Below are 21,648 nucleotides of genomic sequence, written 5' to 3'. Positions count from 1 at the left end.
TGATATTGCAGGCAGTCATAGGATGACGAAAATGTTGACTAGCATATAATTCTGTATACTTTCACTGCAGTGTCGCACCAAACATTCATTTCCCACATTAATTGTGAATGTCATGCTGCATAAGCCTAGAATACATATGTTGTAAAGGTTTTCAAACCTCATGTTCTGAACAGCAATAATAAGGAAGAATTGTGTAATACAAAGCTTTAATTCATCATTTGGAATGGAGACGAATAGGCTTGGATGTTGACTCCAGCATAACCTCGATAAATAAAGCTATTCTAAATGTAACACTGCCTTAAATGGTTCTCTCCACACAACTTGTAGACACAAAACACTTCAATTCAAGGCCATACATACATTTCTTAATAGTAGAAACATGTTTTGGCAAGAACGAACAGTAAGACAAGCTTGGTACAAATTGATGTTCAATGAGCAGAGTTATAATACTAATCAGCAGTACTGATAAGGAGGAGTACAAATCGTGCCTGTTTGTATTTTCTGAAATGTCAGACCTACATGACAATGACAGACAACAGCTTTGGCATCAGTTGGGAAGACTACACCATGGACGGATTGGTTCAAATACGGTAATTCCTCTTGTAAACTGATAAAATTGGTAAAATACAAGCATAAGATAAAACAATTGATCACAGTAAGGACATCTGCCAAGAGAGCAGGCACTGGTACATAACTGGAATATATTAAAAACAACTTGGTACTCGTAAGACTTCAGTGGAATTCTTGTCACTTTGGAAGCAACTGGGCTTCATATCATCTTGATTAAAAAATAATGAAAATCTATCATTTCGACTTCTAAACGATGGACGGACTCAATGGAACTTCTATCAAATAGATGTCCTAACATGTTGAAGTCCATGCATATGGAATTACAATGTATTGAATTATTCCTTCACAATAACCAGATCACCTCTTGGAGTGAGTGAGTGAGTGAGTTGGGTTTAATGCCGCTTTTAACAGTATTCCAGTTATATCGCGGCGTGTCAGCTTAATGTGGGAGGAAAGCCCGAAGTGATACAGTTGTCAGATGTTTACCACTTTGGTGAAACCCACGAGCACGGGTATGGTGCTGACAAACCTAGAAACATTATAGGGGTGAACCGGGATTCGAACCCACAATCATAGGTTTCTGGCACGCCCAAGGGACACAACTCTGCACAGCGAATCACGGCACCTCAGACTGGGCCACCCGTGCCCCCTAGATCACCTTTGGGTCATATTAACTAAAACAACATGAGTGATACTGTATATGGAGTAACTGAATACAAATAATATCTTTAAATAGAGTCTAGCCTTTAGTCTTGGGCCCCACGACACAAAGCGATCTTTGCGCGTAGAGGTTCAAGACTCCCAATTTAACATACTTATGGCGGGTATGCAATAGGATCGCATTGTGGAACGAGGCAGAGGTCAAAATGTTTTACCTCCTGCCCTCTGTGAAACGGAGATCTTGTCTTAATGTAATCAGGTTAATTATTAACTGTATTATATAATTTGAGTTGACAGAAAAGTGGCATTTGAACAACTTGCAAACAAAACGAAGGATTTTGCCAATGCCTAGTTTCCCTCTAAAATGGATTTTCAAGTTGCAAATGCCAAGGAATGACACTCTTTATCAATAAGTCTGCTGTAAAAAGAGCAGAGTTTCTCCGAATAAATACTGATGGTATTATATTGGGGACAAATACTGAGGATAGCATTTGTTTGACCTGACATCCTGTGTGCTCTTGCTATATTGACCTTGACCTCGGAGGATTCAGCGAATTAGATGCAATGTTTTCAGCCTGTTTCTGAAGTGGCCAATCACTGACTGTGTAACATCAGCCAACCAGATGTCTCAGCCTTTCATTGAGTTCCCGTTCTTTCTGCAGCAGATTGTTGGAGTGTTTCTTGAAGGCATCAAATTCCTGCACAGAAAAGAAGCAATTCCAACATCAAAATATTTTGAGTTGGTTACCACATTGGATGTGCTCGATTCCAATTTAATTTTATTTGCACTTAAACCAAGAATGAAATATTGGGGACCTTTTCTGTCCCGAGAGAAACTACTCACATGGGATATTAAGAATAGTTATTATATTTGTTTGTTTAATGCCACACTCAGCAATATTCCAGCTATATGACGGCGGTCTGTAAATAATCGAGTCTGGACCAGACAATCCAGTAACTGACATCATGAGCATCGATCCACGCAATTGGAATACTATGACATGCATCAACCAAGTCAGCGAGCCCAACCACCAGATACCGTTAGTCGCCTCTTACAACAAGCATAGTCGCCTTTTAATTATTTAATTAGGAGTATTTTTTTCTTTCCTTTTCTTCAGCAATATTCAAGCTATGTGACATCCGACTGTAATTCAATCGGGACCAGACAAAGCAGTGATTGATATTATGAGCAACAACTGGGTAACGACATGCAATCAACCAAGGCACAGATGTGACAATACAATCTATAGTTTTCTCTTCCAACAATCGTAGGTTGCTAACCCAGAATCCCCCAGGGGAATCATATGTGTATATTATTATTTGTGATAACATAATATATATGACCAACCATGAGATAAGGGACCTTATGGGAGGAAAATCACATTTTAACTTATTATAATTTACAACCACAGATACTTAGGACCACAAAAATACAATTCATTTATATTACAGAGATACATTGGATCTAACATCTGGACTCATTTTCTGCAAAGTCCCATGTTCAGACTTATACCGTATTCGACGTAATAAGCGCCCCGCTCTAATAAGCGCCCACGGCGATATTTGCTATTATATTGGCTAGGGAACAATCCCAATCAGCACCCCTTCCGATTGATCAATGTACACAAGACTTATTTATTCGTGTATAATACGCACTCGTGTGTTATATCACCCTTTATTATGGGCAATTAAATTCTTGGAAAATATATCTGTCGTATGTAAGCATTTCAGGCTGTTAGCATAAACCACGAAATTTACGATCTTTCAACTCAAAATGATATTCTAATAAGCGCCCCCTATTTCTAATTTTGAGAGCGCCCTGGGCGCTTATTACATTGAATACGGTAACTGTTTATGTAATGATTGCAGTTTTTAGATATAATGTCTGATTAACTGAAAGTAGATATATATGCTAAAATGTTTTGAAACAATGTTTTTTATTATATTACGAACTAAAGAAAGATTTTTTTCACGGAAGTAAGATGACGTCAAACGTCTTTATGTCATCATAGCACAATTGTATCCTAGCACACATAAGGTCCCTTTTCTCCTGGTAGGTCATATACTGGTATATGAATGCAGTCAACTTTTTGGACTCAACCATTTTGAGATAAATTGTGAATTCTACTCTGTTCTGTACATGAAGTTTGAGTACACCATGTACTAGGGCTGGGACGAGTCCAAATGTACAACCTGGGTACTCGACCCCCTATTACACAGCCCTACCCAGGTACCCACTGTAGGTCTCAAGAGTTTGGAACAAAATGTCTGTTTGGTAATTGTTTTACCCCAGCCCCGGCCATAACTATTTAGATTCATGTATCAGATCATGTGTCCACTGAAATTGACTGAATACACTGAATACGCCTACAGATGAGTACACATTGTACACCCTGACTGGAATGTCATCCTGCACATGGGCGCAAGATGGAGCCAGGAGTTAACAATGCCTGTGATTGGTTGATTGCCTCACTCAACCAGGGCCATTAGTCACATGGAGAAAGATCTGCCATGATGACACTGGTTTGTCTCATTGCATCAAGTCACCAGTGTTGTAGATAGTATGAGGAATGGATTGAACTAGGGCTCGGATGAGTCCAATGTACTACCTGGGTACCCAACCCCTAATACCCGACTCTACCCGGGTACCCACTGTAGGTCTCAAGAGTTGGGAACAAAATGTCTGATTGGAAACTGTTTTACCGAATCCCTGGCAAAAACTATTTAGATACATATATTTAACGATCAGATCATGCGTACACTGAAGTTGACTGAAGCTGAATCTTTACTCAAAACATATACGAGTCAAAAGGAATGTGTGCATCGTCAGAAAGAAATGCGAACATTAGCAACTTGTCGTGTAACCCACTGAGCTATAGTGAGTTTTTTTCATTAAACAATATATCGCATGACTTACCATAGGTCCGGGTAGTCCTGTGGGTACCCGGGTCCTACTCAGGACCCACCCAACCCGAGTTACCCGTCCAAGCGCTACCATGTATTGTTTACATTTTACATCACAACAGATTACACCTAATTAACTAGAAAATTAATAACCTCACAGACATGCACCTTGATCATGTTCATCAGTGTTTCAAAGCAAGGCTGCTAATGTGAGAGGAATGCCTAAAGTGACTCAGGTCAAAGTTTTGCAAAAATGTGAATGGGTATGGTGCGGACCATCTTCCCGAGGCAAGACTATAAAAGTCCAGTTTCCACCTTTGCCGAACTAGGCTGGTATTATGGAGTTACATTTTGGCTGTACTAACGAGTCTATGCATAGTCCAATCACAATCGTGCAACGAAATCAAAATCCGGTTCATAAACTGTAATGCAGATTTTGGTCGATTTCAGGATTTGCAAAGGATGTGAACCGCCAACTTGTTGTCAACAGATATTTTCAAAATCTTTTTATGTTTGTAATCAAGGTGCTCACGTGATTTGATGCTCTTTGCGATGTAAGACCTGTTTTATCACAATATAGATCTTGATTATCGGTCAGATCGTCTTGAATGGGCACCGCCATTTTGTTTGAAGCAAATGGAAGTGATATGAGAGGTGAAATCAGATTGGTCCACAAGAGATGCTAAGAAGGGACATAACTGGTAATAACCACTGGTGGCACTACGATCGAGCCCAGGAAATCCAGCCTAGTTCAGCAAGGGTGGAAACTGGACTTTAAAAGTCAGTTAACTCTCTTGCCTCAAGAAGATGGGTGCTGACAGATTAAGGATAAAAATTTGTGACTAATCTGAGATTTTGATCCCAGAAACAACTGCACAGCAAGATCAGGCACCAAAGTCCCATGACCCTCACCAGTTAGGATGTAATACAACTGCACATATCAATACGGTACAATACAGAGAGACATCTTGGATTGATTTCGGGACTTCAAATTTGTACACAATTTGACAGACATGGAACCCAAATACATACAATGTGAAAGTGAACGATGAATCATTCATAGAGACACGGTGCCATGCATTGTGAATGTAGATTGAGTGAATATGGTTTTATGCCACTTCCAGCACTATTGGCACAATACCAAGAATGGGTTAGACATCATTCCTTTATGGTGAGTGAGTGAGTGTTTTAGGCCGTTTTAAGCAATATCACGACGGGGAACACTAGAAATGAGCTCACACATTGTACCCATGTCGGGAATCAAACCTGGGTCTTTGGAATCACGAGCGAATGCTTTAACCACAGGACTACCCCTTCTCCCAATGTGTGAGTGGTGACGTGAACTACATGAAATGCTGTGACACCAATTTCTACTGGTCATACCTCAATCTGATCCCGCAGGAAGAACAGAGAATGTCATACATGAAGGGAAACAAAATTAATTCATCGTCAAAACATATTCAGTTGAAGATTTGTATACAGGTGTGAGGCAAGTAGTATCTGTATACAGGTGTTACACAAGTGGTATCTGTATACAGGTGTGAGGCAAGTAGTATCTGTATACAGGTGTGACACAAGTAGCATCGTGATACAGGTGTGAGGCAAGTAGTATCTGTATACAGGTGTGAGACAAATAGCATCTGTATACAGGTGTGAGGCAAGTAGTATCTGTATACAGGTGTGACACAAGTAGTATACGTATACAGGTGTGAGGCAAGTGGTATCTGTATACAGGTGTGAGGCAAGTAGTATCTGTATACAGGTGTGAGGCAAGTGGTATATGTATACAGGTGTAAGGCAAGTGGTATATGTATACAGGTTTGAGGCAAGTAGTATCTGTATACAGGTGTGAGGCAAGTAGTATCTGGATACAGGTGTGAGGCAAGTAGTATCTGTGTACAGGTGTGAGGCAAGTGATATCTGTATACAGGTGTGAGGCAAGTAGTATCTTGATACAGGTGTGAGGCAAGTAGTATCTGTATACAGGCATGAGGCAAGTAGCATCTGTATAAAGGTGTGAGGCAAGTGGTATCTGTATACAGGTGTGAGGCAAGTAGTATCTTGATACAGCTGTGAGGCAAGTAGTATCTGTATACAGGTGTGAGGCAAGTAGTATCTGTATACAGGTGTTACACATGTGGTATCTGTATACAGGTGTGAGGCAAGAAGTATCTGTATACAGGTGTGAGACAAATAGCATCTGTATACAGGTGTGAGGCAAGTAGTATCTGTATACAGGTGTGACACAAGTAGTATACGTATACAGGTGTGAGGCAAGTGGTATCTGTATACAGGTGTGAGGCAAGTAGTATCTGTATACAGGTGTGAGGCAAGTGGTATATGTATACAGGTGTAAGGCAAGTGGTATATGTATACAGGTTTGAGGCAAGTAGTATCTGTATACAGGTGTGAGGCAAGTAGTATCTGGATACAGGTGTGAGGCAAGTAGTATCTGTGTACAGGTGTGAGGCAAGTGATATCTGTATACAGGTGTGAGGCAAGTAGTATCTTGATACAGGTGTGAGGCAAGTAGTATCTGTATACAGGCGTGAGGCAAGTAGCATCTGTATAAAGGTGTGAGGCAAGTGGTATCTGTATACAGGTGTGAGGCAAGTAGTATCTTGATACAGGTGTGAGGCAAGTAGTATCTGTATACAGGTGTGAGGCAAGTAGTATCTGTATACAGGTGTTACACAAGTGGTATCTGTATACAGGTGTGAGGCAAGAAGTATCTGTATACAGGTGTGACACAAGTAGTATATGTATACAGGTGTGAGGCAAGTGGTATCTGTATACAGGTGTGAGGCAAGTAGTATCTGTATACAGGTGTGAGGCAAGTGGTATATGTATACAGGTGTAAGGCAAGTGGTATATGTATACAGGTTTGAGGCAAGTAGTATATTTATACAGGTGTGAGGCAAGTAGTATCTGGATACAGGTGTGAGGCAAGTAGTATCTGTGTACAGGTGTGAGGCAAGTGATATCTGTATACAGGTGTGAGGCAAGTAGTATCTTGATACAGGTGTGAGGCAAGTAGTATCTGTATACAGGTGTGAAGCAAGTAGTATCTGTATACAGGTGTGAGGCAAGTAGTATCTGGATACAGGTGTGAGGCAAGTAGTATATGTATACAGGTGTGAGGCAAGTAGTATATGTATACAGGTGTGAGGCAAGTGGTATCTGTATACAGGTGTGAGGCAAGTAGTATCTGGGTACAGGTGAGGCAAGTAGTATCTGTATACAGGTGTGAGGCAAGTAGTATATGTATACAGGTGTGAGGCAAGTAGTATCTTTATACAGGTGTGAGGCAAGTAGTTTCTGTATACAGGTGTGAAGCAAGTAGTATCTGTATACAGGTGTGAGGCAAGTAGTATATGTATACAGGTGTGAAGCAAGTAGTATATGTATACAGGTGTGAGGCAAGTAGTTTATGTTTACAGGTGAGGCAAGTAGTATCTGTATACAGGTGTGAGGCAAGTAGTATCTGGATACAGGTGTGAGGCAAGTAGTATCTGTAAACAGGTGTGAGGCAAGTAGTATCTGGGTACAGGTGTGAGGCAAGTAGTGTGTATACAGGTGTGAGGCAAGTAGTATCTGTATACAGGTGTGAGGCAAGTAGTATCTGTATACAGGTGTGAGGCAAGTAGTATATGTATACAGGTGTGAGGCAAGTAGTATCTGTATACAGGTGTGAGGCAAGTAGTATCTGTATATAGGTGTGAGGCAAATAGTATCTGTATACAGGTGTGACACAAGTAGTATATGTATACAGGTGTGAGGCAAGTAGTATCTGGGTACAGGTGTGAGGCAAGTAGTGTCTATACAGGTGTGAGGCAAGTAGTATCTGTATACAGGTGTGAGGCAAGTAGTATCTGTATACAGGTGTGAGGCAAGTAGTATCTGTATATAGGTGTGAGGCAAGTAGTATCTGTATACAGGTGTGAGGCAAGTAGTATCTGTATACAGGTGTGACATAAGTAGTATCTGTATACAGGTGTGAGGCAAGTAGTATCTGTATACAGGTGTGAGGCAAGTAGTATATGTATACAGGTGTGAAGCAAGTAGTATCTGTATACAGGTGTGAGGCAAGTAGTATCTGTATACAGGTGTGACATAAGTAGTATCTGTATACAGGTGTGAGGCAAGTAGTATCTGTATACAGGTGTGAGGCAAGTAGTATATGTATACAGGTGTGAAGCAAGTAGTATCTGTATACAGGAGTGAGGCAAGTAGTATCTGTATACAGGTGTGAGGCAAGTAGTATCAATACATGGGCGGATACAGCTTTTTTTAAAAGGGGGGGTGCACAATTAAGATCTATTTATTGTCTTTGGTGGTAATTTATCCAGAAATAAAGATTTTTTTCGAAATAAAAAGGGGGGGTGCGCACCCCCACATCCCCCCTCTGTATCCGCCCATGCAATATACAGGTGTGCGGCAAGTAGTATCTGTATACAGGTGTGACACAAGTAGTATCTGTATACAGTTGTGAGGCTAGTAGTATCTGTATACGTTTGTCACATTTGTAATATCTGTATACAGGTGTGAGGCAAGTAGTATCTGTATACAGGTGTGAGGCAAGTAGTATCTGTATACAGGTGTGACATAAGTAGTATCTGTATACAGGTGTGAGGCAAGTAGTATCTGTATACAGGTGTGAGGCAAGTAGTATATGTATACAGGTGTGAAGCAAGTAGTATCTGTATACAGGAGTGAGGCAAGTAGTATCTGTATACAGGTGTGAGGCAAGTAGTATCAATACATGGGCGGATACAGCTTTTTTTAAAAGGGGGGGTGCACAATTAAGATCTATTTATTGTCTTTGGTGGTAATTTATCCAGAAATAAAGATTTTTTTCGAAATAAAAAGGGGGGGTGCGCACCCCCACATCCCCCCTCTGTATCCGCCCATGCAATATACAGGTGTGCGGCAAGTAGTATCTGTATACAGGTGTGACACAAGTAGTATCTGTATACAGTTGTGAGGCTAGTAGTATCTGTATACGTTTGTCACATTTGTAATATCTGTATACAGGTGTGAGGCAAGTAGTATCTGTATACAGGTGTGACACATGTAGTATCTGTATACAGGTGTGAGGCAAGTAGTATCTGTATACAGGTGTGACACATGTAGTATCCGTATACAGGTGTGAGGCAAGTAGTATCTGTGTCACCTTGAGAACTTCTTTTTGTCTTATGTTGGCTTCCGATAAGTCTTCACGTAACTTCCGCACTTGGATGTTGGCATTGACCGATGATGCCTCAGATCTGAAAATGGAGCACAATGATTTATTATAAAAACGACATATCAACAGTTAGCAAAGCGAACTCATATGTACACAAGCTGACTGTAAACATCCTTACTCCTTACACGCTGGTCATTGTATTCACTTATTTGCAATACTGCTGAAGACTTGGAGTGAGAGTGATTTGGGGTGAATGGTCACATTTTCAGCCTAGGTGAAGACATTTATCCCATCCATCCATCTCACCTTGTCACCTTTACAGGGGTAGAAACTAACATTTTTAACCCACTAGTCCTTATAATGATAACATATAGCAAAACCCTTAAAAATGGCAAATTTCTTATGATACCTTAACCATTGGGCAGTTTGGCATGGACTATAGGACTAGTGCCAATTTCTAACACTGCTTTATGATTCAACCCAGGGCTCCTGCAGCCCACTGAGTTGTTGGTTTCATAAAATGTTAAAAGTTAGTTTGTAAATATATAATGCGATCTTGCTAGAGCGAGACTCCCTTCAAGATGGCGCCACCCAGCGAGTGATTGTGTTCAATGTCGTCCGGGTAACTTGTTACTGGTAAGTAATGTTCTATGTGATGGTTGACGTGACGTAAGTGAGGCAGGTCGGTGAGGAATGGCAATAAGACGTTAGTCTGGTTCAGAGTGCTGCTGCGTGCACACATACATGTCTGTTCTTGAATATAACCGAATAAACAGCATTGACTCAAGACATTGTTGTGTCATCACTGCATCATTCCGATATAACAGTTCGTTTGTAGACCCTGACTATTTTTTTAAACCTACTGAAATTTCTCCTCCATCTTCCGGACAGACTTCTCCATCTCCTCCACTTTCCTCTGCAGAATCTTGTTGTCTGTCTGTTCCTTCTACAACAGAAACCCCAGATTCCTGGTTAGAATGGTTTCCAGATTCCATCAATGTTTATACAGTAAATTGATTGATGGACACAGAGTGCTGACTCTGTGTCCATTAGACAATTCACTGGCTTCCAATCATCCCAATCAGCTTCCGTGGTTGCTTACCCTGTCCCATTGTAAACCACTGGCTTCCTATTATCTTAATCAGCTCTCTGTGTCCATCAATCAATTTACTGTATAAACATTGATGTTAATAAGTATATATATACCTATGTTGTTTAGCACTATCAAACTACCTAAATGAACACCAAATTAAAAATCTTAAACAAAACTGCAAACAATCAAATATCTTCACCCCTAAACTTAAAATACCCAAAATAGACACAACACTAGCTAGCGAAATAAATAAACAAACCGACCCAAACATAGCTAAAACTACCACACTAGCATACATACACGAAAATTGGCCAAATTGGTGTCACATTCACACGGACGGATCCTCAGATCCGACCTCCAAACACACAGGTTTCTGAGTCAATACCACACAACCAACTAAAACCACACAATCCTTCCGACTCCCAAACAACCAATCAATATTCACGGCAGAACTAATGGGCATGGCCTCAGCCCTCCATAATCAAGAATAAAAAAAAAATAAAAAAAATCCTAATACTTACCGACTCCCTAAGTGGACTGCAAGCCCTCCAAAACAAAAATACCAAAAACCGACCTAAATTAATAAATTAAATACTTAAAAGCTCCAACGACCTAACTAAGGCAGGCAAACAAATAACCTTCTTGTGGATACCCGCCCACATAGGAATATACGGTAATGAAAACACCGATAGAGCAGCTAAACTATCCCTCAAAATCCCAGAAATAAGCTTAAACTTACCCATCTCAAAATCAGAAATTAAAAGTGTAAACAAGCAAAAAATCACAAAAAAATGGCATAACCTATATCTAAACTCAAATAGCCAAATCAAAATAGTGCTCAGCAAACCACTAACCAAACCAAAATTTCTCCATCCATCCCAAAAAATCGACAGAGTAATCACTAAACTCCAAACAGGACACACCAACCTAAATAACCACCTAAAATTTTTTAAAAAACACACTACAGGTAACTGCCCACACTGCAAACAACCAGAAACCCTAGAACACGCACTCATCCACTGCACACACTACCTAACACATCGAACCGCATAACAAACCACCCTCAATCTAAACAAGGCTCTAACTCTAGAAGCAATACTAAACCCACAAAATAAACTAGAAAACTTCAAGGCCTTAGGCGTATTCTTAATAAAAACGGAACTAATAAAACGCATCTAAAAACACAATAACCTACCAAATCAAAATCACATAAACAAACAAACATCCACCATACCCAGCTCCCTTAGTTCTCCTCCCCAATCCCATCGGCATCTATTCCAAATCTCAAAATTCCCAAATTCTATATAAGCAACCCCTAAAACCCCCCTCTTGGGTTGCACAGACCACTTTCGCCCCTTTCGGAAACACATTAAATGGCCTGGCCGGGCCCGTGTGCGAAATACGCATCAGTCGGAAAGCGCACGTTAAATCTCCAAAGTAAGTAAGTAAGTAAATAAGTAAGCACTATCAGGTTTCGGAGTCCACATCGCACAACCAACCAAAAACACCCAATCTTACCGACTCCCAAACAACCAATCCATATTCACGGCCGAACTCATGGGCATGGCCTCAGCACAATCAGCAATCTAAAAAACACCAAAAAATCCTCATCCTAACCGACTCCCTCAGTGGACTACAAGCCCTCAAAAATAAAAACACGAAAAACCGCCCCAAACTTATAAATCAAATACTCAAAAGCTCAAACAACTTAACTTAGACAGGTAAACATATAGAGTTCATTTGGATCCCCGCCCACATAGGAATCTTTGGAAATGTAAATGCATATTAAGCAGCAAAATTATCCCTTAAACTCCCAGAAATAAGCTTAAACTTACCAAGCTCAAAATCAGAAATAAAAGTGTCACTAAACAAAAAATCAACAAAAAATGGCAAAATATATACCAAAACTCAAATAGCCAAATCAGGAAAGTACTAAAAAAAAACCTAACTAAACCAAAAATACTACACCCATCCAAAATAATCGACAGAATAATTACTTGACTACAAACAGGCCACACCAAACTAAATAATCACCGTTAAATAGCTAATCTACACACAAGAAGAAAAACCAGAACACGTACTCATTCACTGCACACACTACCAAACACAGCGAACAACACTACAGACCACCCTAAATCTTAAAACCGCACTTACACTAGAATCAATCCTAAATCCACAAAATAAATTAGAAAAATTCAAAGCCTTAGGCATATACCTAATTAAAACAGGACTAATTAGTCGCATTTAAACCCCAAATAAAATATTAAAACCAAAACTACCTAATCTAACAACCACCCAACACACACAGCTCCCTTAGTTCGTCCTTCAGGCACTCTTGGCATTCATTCCAAATCTCAAAATTTCAAAATTACTATATAAGCAACCCCTAAAGCCCCCCTCCTGGGTTGCACAAACTCACTTTTCCCCTTTTTGGAAACACATTAAATGGCCTGGCCGGGCCTGTGTGCGACATACGCTTGCAGTCGGAAAGCGCACGTTAAATCTCCAATATAATTAAGTAAGTAAGCACTATCCATCACTTGCTTGATAAAGGTGTTAGGATCTACACCGAAACGTCGCACAAATTGTAATAAAGAAGTTGTTCATCCACAGAACTTGTCTTAATACTGTCTGTATGTTGTTATATTGACCTGTCTGTATATTGCTATATTGACCTTCTGTCTGTATATTGCTATATTGACCTACTGTCTGTATGTTGCTATATTGACCTTCTGTCTGTATATTGCTATATTGACCTACTGTCTGTATGTTGCTATATTGACCTACTGTCTGTATGTTGCTATATTGACCTACTGTCTGTATATTGCTATATTGACCTACTGTCTGTATATTGCTATATTGACCTACTGTCTGTATATTGCTATATTGACCTACTGTCTGTATGTTGCTATATTGACCTACTGTCTGTATGTTGCTATATTGACCTACTGTCTGTATATTGCTATATCGACCTACTGTCTGTATGTTGCTTTATTGACCTACTGTCTGAATGTTGCTATATTGACCTGTCTGTATATTGCTATATTGACCTTCTGTCTGTATATTGCTACATTGACCTACTGTCTGTATGTTGCTTTATTGACCTACTGTCTGTATATTGCTATATTGACCTACTGTCTGTATATTGCTATATCGACCTACTGTCTGTACATTGCTATATTGACCTACTGTCTGTATATTGCTATATTGACTTACTGTCTGTATATTGCTATATTGACCTACTGTCTGTATGTTGCTATACTGACCTACTGTCTGTATGTTGCTATATTGACCTACTGTCTGTATGTTGCTTTATTGACCTACTGTCTGTATATTGCTATATTGACCTACTGTCTGTATGTTGCTATATTGACCTGTCTGTATATTGCTATATCGACCTACCGTCTGTATATTGCTATATTGACCTACTGTCTGTATGTTGCTATACTGACCTACTGTCTGTATGTTGCTATATTGACCTACTGTCTGTATGTTGCTATATTGACCTACTGTCTGTATGTTGCTATATTGACCTACTGTCTGTATGTTGCTATACTGACCTACTGTCTGTATGTTGCTTTATTGACCTACTGTCTGTATGTTGCTATATTGACCTACTGTCTGTATATTGCTATGTTGAACTACTGTAGTATGTTGGTATTTACCGTGATGAGCTTCCCCCTCTGCATGGCAAGGTCAAGGAGCTCGTCCTTCTCCCGGGACAGCTGGGCGATCTTACAGCTGGCCTCGGAACTGGCGGACTGCTTGCTGTCAATCTGCAGCTGGAGCTTGTGTGTGGCTCCTGAACCAAAAACACTTGTTAGAAGTTAGGATGGGAGAATGTGTACAGTTCTATCTCGCCCATGAGATTGAAATTAACAACCAATCAAAATCATGCCTCATCTGAACGAGAGTTCGGCATAGATCTACATAGAAATTCACAGCCAGATCTGAGTGAACCCTTAATGTAATTAAACGAATCACAAATTTATTATAAATGATATTTTAGCTGTTTAAGATGTTTCACAGAATTCTAAGACAGCTGAGGGAAGTCCTTACGCTACAAGACGTTCCAATAATAACGATAACGATACTGCCATAACACTGCCAGAGAATGCTGAATACATCTGTCACCGTAGGTGTTGAACTTATAGGGAGGTACTAAAAGGAAGAACTTGTCAGCTGAACGAAGACTTCTCAAAGATTGATACACAGTAGTGAGAGTTTGAAGATATGGAAGGGGTTCTATTACTACTGCTGCTGCTGCTGCTGCTGCTGCTACTACTACTACTACTACTACTACTACTACTACTACTACTACTACTACTACTACTACTACTACTACTACTACTATACAACAATAATAATAAGACACTTGCTGACATGCAAGAGATATTCCCCAAACACATGCCTGGCTCGTACCTTTCAACCTCTCCTCCGTATCCTGTAGTTTGTGTTTTAGTGCGGACATCTCGCTGCGGTGTGTATCATGCATATTCTGATTCTCAGACTTGTACATTTCTTCTTTCTGCTTAAATTCGGACTGCATTTGCCTGAAATGTTATTATGCCAATCAGGAAGTGACAGAGCAAAACTGGCATTGATTTTTACTCATATGACATTAAACATGTTCAAGGTAATAAAACTGATTTGAATTTGTTCACTGACAGAGAGGGAAATATTTGTTCACACTAAATGTATCTTCAACGTTAGGTGAAAAAGGTAACCTAACTTCAATAATTAACAGACCTGTGAAGATCCGGGGTAGAATAGTTCTTCAGCAACCCATGCTTAACATAAAAGGTGACTATGCTTGTCGTAAGAGGCGACAAACGGGATTGGGTGATCAGACTCGATGACGCGGTTGATGCATGTAATCGTATCCCAATTGCTTAGATCGATGCTCATGAGGTCAATCACTGGACTGTCCGGTCCAGACTCGATTATTTACAGACATAAAGCTGGAGTATTGCTGACTGTGGGATTAAACAACAAACAAACAATAATTAACAAAACTAGACACCACTGGTCAGGGTAAGAAACTAACAGTTTTTGTCCAGCTTGGTAAGGACTACAGGACTAGTGCCAATTTCTAATGCTGCTGGTTTGTACTAACACATCTTGGCCGTGTTAAAGTGCAACGCTGCATCAAAGCCCTTCATGTGTCCACTGTTCCTGCCTCCCATTTATGTTGTGTACAGACAGATTCTATGTGCGATCTTTTTCAATTAATCTCAATTGGGGATTGCCTAGAGCTAATCACGCAATGTCTTCACAACTGGGCTGGATTTTACTTTCTCCATGCCAAACACTAAATAGAAGCTGAATTTAAATAGAAGTTGAAAATTTACAATAAATTGTATACAGTGGTCCCTCGCTACAACGCTACCAATGGGGTCCAAATAATTGGTGGGCGTTATAGACGATGAGCCGTTTAACCGAGGCGGAGGCGGGGGAGCGCGCTCGGCCAATCTCACAATCTTCGCCTTGTCTCGCACATTGCAATGATACAAGTTGTTTACCGTTCATAGTGTAAAAATATATATCCATTATGTTTTCGACGTTTGTTATTATTTACAAGCCCTAACTGTCACATTAATAGAGGTTATCACGCGAGTGTGTTTGGGGATGGTAAATATCCTGCATTAGGAATAAACATTGTATTTAGCGAGCCTTGGCGAGCTAAATACATAGTGTTTATTCCTAATACAGGATATTTACCATCCCCAAACACACAAGCGTGATAACCTCTTTATCATATAATGTCATGCTTTAATTCTGTGCTTTAAAATCGCTATCCCTCTCTCACAAACATTACCGAAACATTGCAAGTTTTCCTGGAATGCGCACATTAATATTTATCACGTCAACGGGGTAAGTGATGTGTCAGTCGGACAGTGACAGTAGCCAATATAGTTCCAACTGAAATCTCTTTCTTATACAGTGGCGAAGCAACATATACGCAAAACAACAGTTGTTTTTAATTGTCTTTCGCGGCAATCCATCGGTCTGTCCGCTAGAGTAACTGCCCTTTGTCAAAGGGAAGCTACTCTAACCCTAGTCTATGAGACGTCACGGGCACGGTCAGACGTTGTTGACAGTCGGTCTGTCCTGTCATAACAGTCAGATGTACACACAGCGACAAAACCAAATAAGGTAACAATTCAAACATATTTCGGCCAAATCCAACTATTTTAATTTGTGGAGAAGGTTTCAAGTCGCAGAGGTCTACAAGCACAGATATTGCTACTGATCCCGCTTGGCTAGGCCTCGCGCCCTCGCAAAACTGTTTCGAAATTATACCTCCAAAGTAGCCAAAACTTATAAAATGCCTTAGCTACGTCACAGTTAGACACTGATTTTCAGTATATTAGACTGTTCTTTTGATAATGATAGCAATTATCCCTGTTGTTTATCCAGATTCCCGATGGTTAATTTTGACTCGATCGCCGAATGACGAGGACGACGCCATGTTTGTTTATAAACAGTGAAAGTAGTCCTACTTGACCTTTGATATTTGCATCTCTATCCGCATATGACCCCAACGGATATCGTTTTTATCCGTTGGCTTTATCCTGCCGAGAAACCTACCCATTATATGATAAAATGTGATCCCTCACATTATATTTATATACTTATCCTATCTCACACTATGCATTTGTCCCTCTTTCGATCCCAGTGTGGAAACGCCCAAGAACAAAGTTTCCAGCTGCAAAGAAACATTTCACCCAAACACATCCCAGCATCACCATGGTCACAACCTTAACAAATGAGTCACACACTGTAATCCTGTGCATAGCGAACTTTGACGACCTGATCACCTGCCATAACCTGCCACATCATTCTCTTTCTTACAGGACAGGCTTGTGTAACTGTGATGCGGGGATGGCCGGATGGGCATATGGCATGTGAAATAGGATAAGTATATTAATATAAAATTTGTTGTAAAATTTTAAAACTTATCCTATCTCACACTATGCATTTTATCCCACGGATACCCTGTATTAGACTACAACCGTGAGATGTACCCGAGGAAGCTGGTGCTGAACAATGCTTCAACCACATGACCGTTTCACAGTTCAGTGTTCAACGACAAGACTTCGTGAATGGGTAAACACTAGAAATACCCTCAAAATTAGTAGGACTTATAAACCTACTGGCTGTTTGTGTAACTCGATATGGAGTTTTTAAAATTGTGGTAACACCTCGCAGGAGGTATTACAACAATTGTAACACCTCGCAGGAGGGCTTACAATCATTGTAAACCCTTGATATAACAAAAACTATGAACAGCCTACGAGACGCACATGCAGATTTCGTGCCATTGCGAGACGCACGTGCAGATTTCGCACCCTTGCGACACCCACATGCTGAGGTCACCGGTTCCATTGAACCGAGTTCACGACTGCAGGCGATATTTCATCTCCAATACAGCTTATACATTTGAGAGTTTTTATTACAGTTATTTAATTAAAAACTTGTCTATGCGATGAGTCGGTTTATAAGTTGGACAAACCATGTCTCCTCGAGATTACAAACCCTCATGTGAGGGTTTACAATCTCTAATAATCCCTCGGAGACATGGTTTCTCCTACACATAAACCTCATGACATCAGGCAGTACATGTGTTATGTGTCTTCATGTAGCACATCGTTTCAAGAACGACTGCATAGCTTTGAAGTAGGAAGCCTATTCAGCTACGACTTGTAACCAATTTGGATGGGGTCTCCAATCAATTAGTTCTACAAGACGGACCACACATGCTATCTCCTACGGACAATAGGGTGAGCCAGCTTGGCATCTCTTTTGACGCTTTGTCAAAGCTGTCAATCATGCCCGCAGGATTGAAGCAAGCCATAGGTGAAGTGAGGTGAAATGGGGTTTAATGTCTCGTCCAAGATTATTACACTTACATAGCGATGTGATTCATGTGTGTGTGTATGGCTGATTGTACCAGTTCAGACTGATGCCGATTCATAGTTCTAGCCCACTGAGATACCGTGCGCAGTTTAACATGAATACCCCATTCAGACACAGTTTACTGACTCTGAGCCAACCAGTCCTTGCTTTAGCCCCTTAATGCCGAGCGTCAGACAGGGTAACAACAAGTACCATCTTTTAACATCTTAAGGTATAACACAGACCTTCCATTCCCAGGGTGGACACTCTTAACACTAGACCACGGAGGCGGTCTCTCTCAAACCAGAGTCTGGTGAGTCAATAGCATGGATTTCACTAACTGTGGACGCGAAGAGGAAAACCTCCTTCAGGGGGCCATCCTCAAAATCCTTCTCTTCTAGGGGTTCATAGATTTCCAAAGTTAGATGTGGTAAAATGACATTATGGTCCTAAGAAGGTGGACGAAAATGGGACGATTGGTCTGCAAGTTTGTGAGGGGCCTGCAGCTCCGAAACCATAGATCCCCGAGTCTGTAGTACAGTAGCACACGGATATAACGAACACGGATATAGCGAACAAATGGATACAACGAACTGTTAAAAAATCCCCGATTTATCTCCTATATAATATCCTATAAAATTTACGTATATAACAAACTCTCAGTTTAGACACGAAAATTGAGAATTATTAATGCTGTTGATGCTGGCATAAAAACCAAGAAAGACATTGCAATGAATTTAATGTTATTAAATGAATGTTATGAATTGTTATCAATTGAATGATCACTGCAATCACAGAAGTGATTCAAGTTAAGTACTGAGTGTAGCGATATACTACATTTGCTTACATGTCGATGTCAGGCATGCCTAGCTTGGTGTAGACAGCATCGGAGGTTCAGAAGACAAGACTGGGTTTACAGATGAGTCCCGGTTTCATCTGGACAGCTGTGATGGTCATGCAAGGGTCTACACATTTAAGTAACGCTTGCTTTACTCACATCGTCAATTTTGGGGTTGAAGTGTAGTGGTATGGGCTGGCATCACAACTCATGAGAGAACACAACTCATCACTATTAATGGCAATTTAAGTGGCATACGCTCCCGGGACGATATCTTCCAAGATTGTGTTCTATATATGTGCTAATGCAGGGATATAACGTCATGTTGTAGCAGGATAATGCCTGCTCACACGTTGCAGACTTTTTAAGGCAACATAACATTACTGTACTTCCATTTGCCAGCTGTTTTTCGAGACCTCTCCCACAGGACATGCCTGGAATGAGATGGAACGACACCTACGACAGGACCAGAACCAGCCGGTAATGCTAACTCGGTTGGGCTAATGTTTGAAACTTCTAGAATCTGGAACAACATCCAGGCTGTTTTCAATCATCTGGTGTCTTCAATGTGCCGTCACTGGATCGCCTGTATCAACGAAAATGGTGGTCACACCCGATACTGACATTGTTTGTTGTTTATGCCGCACTCCGCAATATTCAAGCTATATGATGGTGGTTTGACAATAATCAAGTGTGGACCCAACAATCCTGTGATTGACATCATGAGCATCGATCAACGCAATTGGGATACGATGATATCAACCAAGTCAGCGAGCCTTACCACCCAATCCCGTTAGTCGCCTCTTACGACAAGCATAGTCGCCTTTTACGTGTGTCTGAGTCGGAGTGCGTAACTGTCGGGTTAACAGGTCTAAATAGCACCGATTTAATCGGTTCAGATCATTAGTGTCGGATAAAGCCGATCATCAGATTAACGAGACTTGACTGTACATGATGCATGTAGGTGTTATGTATGATGGAGACTTACCTGCATCTCTGTTCTATAACAGTGTATTGTGACTTTATCTCTGAACATTTCTTATCAAGCTCTTCTATCTGTTGATCTCTCTCTGCAATAGCTTGTGAGAACAGTTTAGCATTGTCTTCTCTCAATTTGGCATTCTCAGCTCTCAGCCCTTGATTGACTCTCTTGTACTCATCTTTGTACTTGATCATTTCCTCATGATTTGATGCCAAGTCATTAAACCTGGAATCTAAAATATTGAATTTACGTATCTCATGCTGCAACTGCTCATTGGCATTGTCTCGAAATTCCATCAATTCTTTATTTATAGCATCAAGAGTTTGAGTCCGAATCACAGCCTCGTCAGCTCGCTGTTTGAGGATCATAATAAGCTGGGACTGTTCATCAATGCGAGATCTCAGCATCCCAGCTTCTGTTTTATCATCTTCTGACAGTGCACGGAGCTTGGATAGAGTCTGCTCCATATCAGTCATGTCCTGAAATTACAAAACTCTCAACATCATCATGATTAGGCTTTATGTTTTGGCTTACTGTTTTATGTGTGAAAAGTCCTCGTCAGAAGGTGGGAAACAATAAAACAAAAAACATATTTCAGATTTATTATTGTTTGTTTTTCAAAAATTACCTACTGAAAAGGACTATGTTGATCAATGTAACTTCAGCTCGTTTGTCATCAGTTTAACCCATTATGTATGTTCATTTTCTTGTGGAGAACAAGCAGCTTTAGATTTGGCAATAACAAATATAGTGTTTCTCAGGTTTTATTAGTTTCCACTCTTTGTTGAATTAGGATCAGCAGAATCAGTAAAACCAATTAAACACAATAAGACAAAATCATGAATATCCCCTGCCACAACGTATCTAGTTCTGATTACAAACGTGATGTCAGAAATCCCAAACAGAGAATGAACTGACAGACCGCTAATCTGATGATTGGTGCAGGCAAATACATGAATTCAACAAGGAAAGTTTGGGACATGCAAAAGTGAATGTCCTTCGCCGCCTCTTCCGACAAGCATGGGTTGCTGAAGACCAATTTTAACCAGTATCCTCATGAGGCCACTGAGGGAGGTATGTTATTTCTGTTGAAAATGTATTTACACAAATAACACACAATTCATCAAAATCAAAAGATGATTTTTGCTCTTACACTAATTTAGACAAAAATAAATTAATAAATATAAATTCTTTTTGAAAATATTATATTATATTTAAATTGCTACTTCAAAATCTTCAGTAGAAGATTTAAATAATTCCTGGACTTATTGATATTTCCGTAACACGATTGTAATCACTGATGATAAATTGACATGATCAGCTGATGAACATGCCACTACCTTCTTGCTATCCCTGACAACTTGATGCACATTCCTTGACGATTGTTGATTGACGGACGACATCTTTAACCGTCTATCGGCTTCACCCTATCTTGAAGTGGTATGGTTCAAAGATAAGTATTAGTGAAGTTAAAACTTTCTCAAACGCTCTGTTGCGAACCAAAACAATTTAGCCGG

At 40.2% G+C, this 21,648-nt stretch overlaps 1 protein-coding gene across 1 annotated transcript; it reads right to left on the bottom strand.

The window, feature by feature from the left end:
• Positions 1–189: 189 nt before the first annotated feature.
• LOC124117118 (coiled-coil domain-containing protein 89-like) lies at positions 190–21,645 on the bottom strand. The gene is made up of 7 exons (XM_046478850.2): positions 21,472–21,645; positions 20,138–20,610; positions 14,835–14,965; positions 14,078–14,214; positions 10,183–10,265; positions 9,308–9,401; positions 190–1,928 (listed from the first exon to the last, which is right to left on the bottom strand). The coding sequence occupies exons 1-7, from the start codon at positions 21,532–21,534 to the stop codon at positions 1,842–1,844; spliced, it is 1,068 nt and encodes a 355-aa protein (XP_046334806.2). The 5' UTR covers positions 21,535–21,645; the 3' UTR covers positions 190–1,841.
• Between the last annotated feature and the right edge of the window lie 3 nt (positions 21,646–21,648).

Source organism: Haliotis rufescens, unplaced genomic scaffold (assembly GCF_023055435.1).
Source record: "Haliotis rufescens isolate VD_foot unplaced genomic scaffold, xgHalRufe1.0.p SCAF_10, whole genome shotgun sequence".
NCBI classification, from domain to species: Eukaryota; Metazoa; Mollusca; class Gastropoda; order Lepetellida; family Haliotidae; genus Haliotis; species Haliotis rufescens.
This window is presented reverse-complemented; position numbering and strand designations above follow the sequence as displayed.